This window comes from Lactuca sativa, chromosome 6 (genome assembly GCF_002870075.4).
Source record: "Lactuca sativa cultivar Salinas chromosome 6, Lsat_Salinas_v11, whole genome shotgun sequence".
In the NCBI taxonomy this organism is placed as follows: Eukaryota; Viridiplantae; Streptophyta; class Magnoliopsida; order Asterales; family Asteraceae; genus Lactuca; species Lactuca sativa.
This window is the reverse complement of record NC_056628.2, coordinates 65118625-65129264: the sequence shown is the minus strand read 5'-3', so window position 1 is coordinate 65129264 and position 10640 is coordinate 65118625. Positions and strand designations below refer to the sequence as shown.

The following is a 10640-nucleotide window of genomic DNA, read 5'->3' as shown; positions in this document are numbered from 1 at the left end:
TATGTAAGTTCCTTTCTGTTCTTGTAAAAGAGTAATATACTTTGTATGAATAGTAATAGTATGTATGTATGTATTGTTTCATGTATTGTTCCTCTGTTCTAGAAAATAGTATGTATTGATCCTCTAAACTATACCTATTATAGTTTACTAGTATGTTTGTTTGAACTGTATCCGCTTTGGATAAAAGACTCAATTGCTCAATGTATGCAACTGAGTTAAGTAAGTACTTTGAAAATGGAGTTTAATATTCATGTATATATTTAGCAAGTATAGCTATGATTTAGCCGACAGTCGGACGAGTGATCTTACCCTAAGCCCACAACCAAACAAGGAACAAGAGTCAAGGTATTTAGCAATAGTCCTAAGTCTGTTAAAGCAGACTTATACATAAATATATAAATGAATACGATTTTGATAATAAAGAACGGTCTAAAATAGTTTAAAAGAGTTTTTGAAGTGATTTTAACAAATTATAAAAAGCATAAGAAATCCTTTGTTTGTTTTCACATGTAAATGTTAACACAATTCTATTGTGTTCTATTTGTATTCCTCCCCTAAAACATCTAAAAAGGTAAATTATAGGGGTATGAACTCACCTTGTGGGAGTGATTCGATTGGAGGTTTGCTTTATGATGATTGTTTCCGCAAGTTAGATCCCGAGACAAAACAAGTCCTATAATGCATCTCACGCGATATATAGGCATGAAATTAGTGAGTATAACCTCAAAGGTGTAAAGGAAACAACCTATGATGTAAGGAACACTTACAAAAGAAGTGTTAGAACCAAAATCAAGCAACTGCTTGGAGTTCACGGCTGGATTTGATGTTCACGACCAACCTTCGGTGTTCACGACCGCAAAGGGTTTTCGGCCCTTGAAGATTCAAGTGTTTTCGGCTGGAACTCAATGTATGTTCTTGGTGAAATGAAAGAGATGTAGGTGTTCACGGACGTACACTCAAGAATGAAGGGTGTTTGATCGAAGAAAATGAAGAACAATAAACATCCTTAACAAGATCCGAAGGTGGATTGGATGATCTTCGGATGATAGATGAGAGAAAACTTGGGTTTTCGGTTGAAGACTTTGAGAGAAAATGGCTTGAGTTTGTGGCTAGAAGTGTAGAAGTGAAGATAAATTCAGTCACACACACACACACACACACACACACACACATATATATATATATATATATATATATATACACACACACACACATATATGTAGGTAGAGTTTGCGATCCGAGGGAGGTTCACGGCCCGAAGGCTCATTAGCGGTCTGAACCGTTTGCGGCTGCGAGGGTTTGCGGCTCATGCAAAGGTCCTCGGTCCTAATTGCTTCCCTCATTTAACACACAACACCTTAGAATATATGGTCTATACACCTATAACTCATTAGTCTAACCATACTAGGATAATTAAAGAAATAAGTTTGACTTTCGTCTTATATGTTTGACTTTAGTTGATCAAGTTTGATTTTTACAGGATAGAAATGACAGGTCGTCACACTAAATATGTATTATTTTAATATATAATATTTTAATAAATAACTTCAAAAAAAAAACCTAGTTAAATGAAACTCAAAGTGGCCTGCCAAAAAAAGTTTTACATGTACAATAAATTAATACAAATTAAATAACAACATATAAAAAAAGCAACTATTAATGTATCAAATTAATCTATTTTCGAAATAGAAACTAGAAGTATGAAAAAGGTTAAGAAAATGAGAGAGAACCTTATCCATTGGGAGCATTTATAAAAGGCAGACTCAACTCATCACGAATAACTCCGAAACACACAGTAGAAATTTTGTTAGCGAGAGAAAGAGAGCTCGATTTCAATGGCGGCATCCAAGAGCTACTACGCGAGATCAAACTTCCGGTACTTTTCCGGTGAAAGGGACGTTTCTATCGGAACGGACTCCATGTTTGAGCTCGACGAATCAGATATCTGGAACGTTGCCGCATCGCCTGAGTTACGGAAAACCGTGCCGAGTTCGCGGATCTCGAAGAAGTCATCGGCGGTGGTGAAGCGAGAGGAGATCGGAGGAACAGCGTCGTCGTTGCCGGTCAATGTTCCGGACTGGTCTAAGATACTAAAAGAAGATTACAGGGACAATCGGAGGAGAAACGACGATGAAGACGATGATATCAACGAAAATAACTACGGCGACGACGGCACCGGTAACCGGATTCCGCCGCATGAGTTTCTGGCGAGACAACTGGCGAGGACGAGAATCGCCTCGTTTTCCGTCCACGAAGGAATCGGGCGGACTTTGAAAGGACGAGATCTGAGTAGGGTTAGAAACGCAATTTGGGAGAAAACTGGTTTTCAGGATTAACACTTCCTATAATTAATCTTCTTCAAATTAGAGTAGAGTATTGCGGATTTTACACATTGATGAGAGAATTTTCACTACACACTGTTAACTAAACAGGTTTTTCCCCTTATTTTTTTCTTCCACGATTTTACATCTTTCTGGTGATTTTTATAATGTAATTTTGAGTTTTGAGACGAAATTATAGATTTTTACTTTCATACTTACGAATCTTTGCATCCGAATGATGAATCAACTTTTGGGGCTCTGCTTTTCAGAGCTTTTTTCCGAATTCGCCATTGCAGAAGCTTTTGAATTATTGCAGGCGCTCAAAGTTGAAGAAACGAAACATCGTAGCAAAAGCATTGTCTTTTTAAAGGTTGAATTTTGACAAATTATTAAACTTTTATTTTAAATTATTTAATTTGCTTGTTAAATATACAAATCCACGTTATAATTTTATATATAATGTTATATCTAAGTTGAACATGGTTCGTTTATATATAAATAATGGTTATGTGGGCATATTCATTTAGAAAAAAAAATACTGTTTCTATTTGTTTTATACTTTATACCACACATAAAAAAAGAAAAAAACGATTACTTTCACTCAAGAAAAGAAGCACACAATGTTTAATCCATTTGGTTATTTTAAGAAATTCTTTTTGTTATGAAGCTGTGTGCGCAAGACGTTTTAAGACCACTTCAACCTATTTTTATTTTTTCGGTTCAAAATGGATTTTTTTTTCATGGAATATCAGATGGAGGATATAGTTTTTTATCCTATTTTTATCCCTTTATAAATATATTTGTAGTATATTTTATTCTTCTGGAACAAACACACCCCTTCTTTTGATTTGATTTTTTAACAAATATATAATGGGATAATGACTTCAAAGGGTAACGAACTTTCGACTTTTATTACATTTAGTCACTAAACTTTTTTTCGTTATCTATTTGCCATTGAACTATTGAAACTGTTCACATTTTACCCTTATGACCGGCTGTTACCGGTCATAAGGGTAAAATGTGAACAGTTTCAATAGTTTAGTGGCAAATAGATAACGAAAAAAAGTTTAGTGACTAAATGTGAACAAAATCGAAAGTTTGTTTCCCTCTAAAAAGTTCAATGGCTAAATGTGAACAAACTTCCTATTGTATTATGTTTTAGCAAATTATTTATTTTTGTTTAACTATAGCAACATTTGTTGATGAAGAAATCTATGAAATAAAAAAACAAAATGTAACATCCAAATTTTCAGGTATCATAATTTAAGTAATTTTCTTTTGAGTTAAGAAGAGAGACTTGACGAGTTGACGACTCAACTCGTTGAGTAAGGTCGCGACTGATGACTCAGATTAATGAATGGACTCGACAAGTCGGTGAGGCGACTCGACAGTCCGCGCTATTGGCAGAAACCCTAAATCTTTGGGCCCGAGCCATATTTAAAGGCACTTATGGCCTTCAATTGCGACTACCTTTCCCATAAGTGAGATCTCTAGCGAGCTTAAGTGTGTAGAGTGAGAGGAAGAGCTATCTTGAGCTTTTTGGTGTGATTTTGCAAGAAAGGAGAAGAGTTACAACAAGAGGGACCAAGGAAGGTTATTGTTCTGAGTTATTCAAGCAAGGACCTTCATTATGAGGTACAAAAGTGAACCCCTTTCCTTCCTTATTGTGTAGATTCCATTTTGGGGTTAGGGCTTGAATCACTTCATCTTTGGGGATTTTGAATGCCTTAAACCCCTTTTGCAAGTTTGTGTTATAGATCTGGACCCTTCTAGGTCCAGAGAGCCGAGAATATGAAGCTTTAGTAAAGTAAACCTTAGGGTTTGAAGTTAGGAATCTGGACCCTTCTAGGTCCAGAGAGTCGAGAATATGAAGCTTTAGTAGAGTAAACCTTGGGGTTTGAAGTTAGGAAGCGTTTATGGGATTTTTATGGTATATATAGTTACTTTCATCTTACACGTAGATATGAAATATTTTATATAAATTACGTGCTATGTGTGCATATTATTTGAATATTTGCTGTCTATGCTGGATGAACGATTTTATACATGTTTTATGTAACGTCCCAAAATTTAAGACTAAAAATTTCTTTTAATAAAATATTACGTTAAGTAAATTCATCGTTTTCAAACATAAACAAAGTATTAGTTTCCAAAATACATATTCGTTATCAGAGTAAACATTCCCAGGCTGTCTAAACTATGGTGTGTGCCATGCGATCATCTCGAGCTCCATCATCCGCTACCGGAAGTACCTAAAACCAAAACTGAAAACCGTAAGCACGAAGCTTAGTGAGTTCCCCACCCTACCACATACCATGCGCATAACTGCACACTGCACATACTGGGTCACGCCCTCTATCTAGCTGCAACTAACACATACTGCAAATACTGGGCTACGCCCGCTATCCTGGTCCTCGCCCCTACCTCGGGCCTCGTCCGCTACAACGGCCCCGCCGCTCCAGGCCCCGGCTGGCTTCGAGCCCCGCTCGGATACATATCTGTTTCACTTAGGCCTCGCCTGTCACAGGGCCTCGCCCACTAACATATAATAGCACATAAACATATCATATCACATCACATAAGCTAACACATACTAACGGATCTGGTCCTAAGGCCTCACCTATCTCTGGGCCCCGCCCTTGTCCTGCTACTGATGAGTCATGGAACCCCGTCCATACTCCTGCTGATAGTGAGGTACGGGCCCAGCCCACCCTCACTCCTTCCCTATCTTGGGTCTCGCCCCTGATCTGCTGCTATTGAGATGTGGAACTCCATCCACACTCTGCTATTGGTGATATACGGGACCTCGCCCACACTCACCTCCCTACCAGGCACATACAAGTATCACACAGACAACAAGTATAAACTACCACATAAACCATTCCTTGGGCACCCGCCCTCTATCATTGGACCTCGTCCGAATATCATACTAGCATACTGTGCCTAGGGCTAACCCCCGGGTCTTCTACTCATAACTATATGGGCCGGCATTGTGGCCGTAGACCCATTCATACAAAGGGAAACTCACCTGCACCGGCTGAACTGGCTGATGATCCCACTAGCTGCTGCCCGACCACTCACTGAACTCCTACTCTACTAGATTCTCGAGTTATCAATATCAATGCAATACTTAGTTAAACTGACCCCCGACAGAAAACCAAGTCAGCTCTGGTCTAAGTCAAAGTCCTGGTCAAATTCAACCTTCCAGGTTAACCCTACTCGCCGAGTCCTCCTACTGACTCGCCGAGTTCACATACTCAAGGTCCTTCCATTCGCGACATGACTCGCCGAGTCAGCCCCTGACTCGCCGAGTCTACCGATCCCCGATTCGTGTCCTGTCCAACTCACTGAGTCCTTGCTCGACTCGCTGACTCGAGTCTTAACTCGAGGGGTTTGGGACTACACAACCTGACTCATCGAGTCTAAGAACAGACTTGCCGAGCACAAGGCAATCTTCATCCAACTCGCCGAGTTGTTCATCCAACTCGTCGAGTTCATGCCCATCTTCATCCGACTCGACGAGCTGTTCATCACACTCGTTGAGTTCCTCCTCATCTTCAAGCTACTCGTCGAGTCCATTCAGATCTACATACATGCAGAGCACTTTCGAGTCATGCATGGACTCCAAACTGTAGATCTACCCTTCCCAAGCCTATCCCCCATGCAAAGTTACAAACTTTACGTGTAGAGATGGAGATCTAGGGAAAATGCACCATAAACTAGGGTTTAAGGCCAAGGGGCTTCAAAATCGACTCAAGGGCTGATACTTTATGCTTCACCAGTCCATAACACACTTGGATTTGAAGTAGCAACTCCATATCCGGCTTCTAACTCAAAATAATAACATTATGGCTAAAAGCCCCAACAACCACACATAGATCTAGGTGCAAAAAGGGTCCAGGAACTAGTTCATACCTCCAAAAGCTCAGAAATGTCTTCCCACTCCCAGATCTATAGCCCCCTTCTTGCACTCTCAAGATTCTTCTTCTTCCTCCAAGCTTAATGCACTCTTGAAGGCAATAAATGGCTCAATCAATGGATATGACGGCTAGGGTTTGGTATCTAGGGCTAAAGAGGCGGTAAGGAACCCTAGGAAGAAGATTAAGACGTTTATATAGGCTCCAAGTCTCGAATTTAGGGTTTTCCACGCACAGACCAGACTCACCGAGTCACCTTGGCCGACTAGCCGAGTCGGTCACTTACTCCTCGACCCGGATCCCGCTCTGACTCGCCGAGTTCCTCCTTGAACTCGCCGAGTCGCCCCTTAACATTAAGGTTTTCTTTCCTTTCTTGGCCTTCAAAACCTTGGGTGTTACATTTTAAAAGATTTAAACGGTATATTTATTTTATATCTACAAATATGTTGCGGACGAAACATGGGTAGATGAAATAGTTGGCGTGTGATGAAATAAAATGATGAGAGATAGATGATGATAAAAATGTGAAGATAATTAGGTAAATAGATGATGATGAATAGGTGATGTAGGATGAAAGGAGATACCATAACCTTAACCGGCAATGTGGCGATGTACTCATCTACCAGAGTATAGATGACAACCACAGACTATTCTAGACAACCTAGTGGAAACACCAGCAGACCCATAACCTGAAGGTGATGAATTACGAGTTCAGGCGATGTTGTAACTACGTATTCATGCGATGATACTCTAACCCCTTACTACGAATTACGAGTTTAGACGATGTTGTAACTACGTATTCATGGGATGCACAAATTTTGCATGCCAAACAAATGATCATAATTCACATTAGTGAGAATGGTTCATTTTTTTGTAAAACCAAAATCAAATTGGAAATTTTGATTTTTTATTTTGGAAAATGTCAAACCATTGGTTTTTTATTTCGGTTTCGGTTTTTTGTTTTTTTTAAAATATATTTGCAGGGATTTGTTTTTTTTTTTGTTTTTTTTTATTTCATAGATTTCTTCAACAAATGTTGCTACAATTTAACAAAAATAAATAATTTGCTAAAACATAATACAAGAAGAAGTTCGTTCACATTTAGTCATTGAACTTTTTAGAGGGAAATGAACTTTCGATTTTGTTCATATTTAGTCACTAAACTTTTTTTCGTTATCTATTTGTCACTAAACTGTTGAAACTGTTCACATTTTACCCTTATGACCGGCAACAACCGGTCATAAGGGTAAAATGTGAACAGTTTCAATAGTTCAATGGCAAATAGATAACGAAAAAAAGTTTAGTGACTAAATATGAAAAAAATCGAAAGTTTGTTACCCTTTCAAGTCATTATCCCATATATAATCTATATTTTTTCATTATAATAATATTAAATAAATAAGATTATATTGATAATGCTTAGTTGCTTTTTGTTTTTTGGAAAAAATATTTTTAGACCTCTTATTGTTGCGCGACATAGCACACACGCAATACTTTTCATCTCACAGTTGTTTGTTTTTCAGAAGTCTTCGGATTAAAAAACTCTGCGTATGTTTTTTTTGGCGAAACATTTGTTTTGCTTCTTCCTACCTCTTCTTATTCTTTTTTTTCTTCATAAAATATTGATTATATATTGCTGAAATCTTATTTCATATTTTTTATCGTTTTTTTTGTTTATTCTTGTAGAATTTTTTTTTATATTGAATAATAATAATTTGTTGATGAAATATCATTATTTTTGTTAAAATATCATTGTTTTTTATTGTAATATCATAAATTCTTGCCAAAATAGCATATTTATTAAATTTTCGGTATTAAAAAACTATTTTCGGGGATTATAAAATCAGTTTATTTTAATATTATAATATTTACAGCAACATGCAGATGTTAAAAAAACAAACACGCTTCTTATTGTAGTCTGCAACCGATTGATTCACCTTTTTTATTGCAAAGAGCTGCAGAGGTGATCTGCGCAGACGTTATAGATTTTTTATTCAAAAAAACCAAATAACATCTTAATTATAAGCTTTTGTAAAATATATTATTGTGTTTTAAAATTTCAATATATATTTCAATTTTTATACGAATTTGATAAAAAAACTTTATATTTTTAATTAATCAATATAATTTAATATATAATAAAATACCATAAATATTAAATATTATATTAAAATTATAATTAATAGATAAAATTAAACTAGAAATATATAAATATATAAAAAAAATGCAATAACACCGACAATTCAAAATTGATTCTTATTCAAAATTGATTCTTATTTTGTGAGAAGTGAATAGTATAACACTGTATTTTGTGTTATATTATTTATTTCTCCGAAAATAAAAGAATAAATGAGTTAGAGTTGAAGAAAAATAAGGAAAAAGTGGGATAAATAATGGAAAATAGAGTAGATTTGGAGATGTTCTAAGATGTCTCAATTTATAGATGGTCTATAGAAAATTGTATCGTTTATTTGTGAATTATAATTATAACTTGATAAAAATATAAAATTGGTCCATATTCAAAAATTGTGGTTATAGTCAGAAAGTTTTAAATTGAAAGTCATTTTTTTTTAATTGTAATTTTGGTTGAACAATTTTAAAAGACCGATTTACTCTTTTTATTATTATTATTTTTATTTTTTAAATTTATATAATACATTTTCAATTTAAAATAAAAATAAAATAAACCCCCTTCCCCGCCTTCTCTCTCTCTCTCTCGAGCAACACCACTCGTTCAACCTCTTTTTGTTTCTAGAAATTCGGAAAATAACTTCTAAAAATCAAGTTCCTGAAAATCCTTTTGTTCTTGAAGGAATCAAGTTTTCCATCTTTTGAATCAATCTGTAAAACTCCACATAAAACGAATGCTTTTATGTGTTCATCTTCTTCAACATATACACACATAAAATGATTAATATAGACACCTACAAATCGAGGGTGAACAACTCAGAAATCGACCTTCGATTTCTTTAAACTTAGTTAACCCGCTTTGAACCTATAAACTAGACTCAAAGTTGATTTAACTTTAAACTAAATCCAGTCAATGAATAAAAAAAAAATCAAAGATCGAAGCTTTCAGAACCTCCAATCTTTGATTGTGCGTTCATCGAAGCTTTTAAGAACTTCAAAACCCAGAAAAGTCAAAGCCTAGAAAATCAAAATCGAAATTGTCAAGCACTTCCAAATCATTGATACTTCGATATAAAAGAAGAAGAAGAAGAAGAATGCTTTGCTTTCTTCGTTGGGTATCGCTTGCAGATGACTTACAGTGTTTGTGGGTTTGAAAAGACGAAGCTTCGTCTTTCCAGATCCGAAGATGGTGGCAACCTCGATCTTCATCTCTATCCTTCTTCGATGGTGGTACAGATCCAAGTTCGACGGTGGCAGTGAGAGATGCCGATTAGAACGGATGAAGGCACTCAGTCGAGCGATGGTAAGGAATCAACAATATAAACGACGTCTAGGGTTCCGTCAATGGTGGTTCCCAACAGCGGAAGAGGAGGTGACAGTGTTTCACATTGGCTGATTGCTACTACTTTGCAGCGTATGATCTTGAGAAGGAATCAATAATAATATACAATTTATTTATTAAATCAAGTGAATCATGTAGCATATTATAGTAATTTAAGAAGGAAAACAAAAAACGAAGTATTAAACACCTTATCGTGTTTGAGAGAGAGAGAGAGAGAGAGAGAGAGAGAGAGAGAGAGAGAGAGAGAGAGAGAGAGAGAGAGAGAGAGAGAGAGAGAGAGAGAGAGAGAGAGAGAGAGAGAGAGAGAGAGAGAGAGAGAGAGAGAGAGAGAGAGAGAGAGAGAGAGAGAGAGAGAGAGAGAGAGAGAGAGAGAGAGAGAGAGAGGTGTGGGTTCTATTTTTATTTTTATTTTTATTTTCGTTTATTTTTAAATCAACAAAGTATTAAAATAAAAACAAAAAAAAATATAAAATAAGTTAAAAGGGCAAAAATGTCATTTCAAGTTTATCAGTGACGAAATCACGGAATGTAACGTCCCGAAAATCATGACATTTTTTTTTTGTTTTTAGATTAATAAATCATTAATATATATTTCCCATAAAACCAAGGTAACCAAGATTTAACAAAACATCATCAAATGAGAATAATTTTCATAATGCGGAAACATGTGGAGTGTGCTCTGTAATCATCCTGGGCTCTTCCATTTGAAAACCGGAGTACCTGAAACATAAACTGAAAACCGTAAGCACAAAGTTTGATGAGTTCCCCAAAATACCATATAACATATAACCACATAATATCATGCAATATACATATAGTTGCCATGGGTTTCCCCTATGGTCTTTACCAGGAATGCCATGGGCTCCCCCAATGGTTTGATATCCAAGTGCGATGGGCTCCCCCCATGGTCTGATATCCAAGTGCCATGGT

At 36.3% G+C, this 10640-nt stretch overlaps 1 protein-coding gene and 1 long non-coding RNA gene across 2 annotated transcripts; one reads left to right on the top strand and one right to left on the bottom strand.

The window, feature by feature from the left end:
* The first annotated feature begins 1743 nt into the window (after nucleotides 1–1743).
* On the top strand, nucleotides 1744–2535 carry LOC111897790 (uncharacterized). Its single transcript, XM_023893740.3, has one exon. The coding sequence runs from the start codon at nucleotides 1836–1838 to the stop codon at nucleotides 2334–2336; it is 501 nt and encodes a 166-aa protein (XP_023749508.1). The 5' UTR covers nucleotides 1744–1835; the 3' UTR covers nucleotides 2337–2535.
* A 6488-nt stretch (nucleotides 2536–9023) lies between these two features.
* LOC111897827 (uncharacterized) lies at nucleotides 9024–10087 on the bottom strand. The gene is made up of 2 exons (XR_002852394.3): nucleotides 9506–10087; nucleotides 9024–9385 (listed from the first exon to the last, which is right to left on the bottom strand). It is a non-coding gene; the product is annotated as an uncharacterized LOC111897827 (long non-coding RNA).
* Nucleotides 10088–10640: the final 553 nt, after the last annotated feature.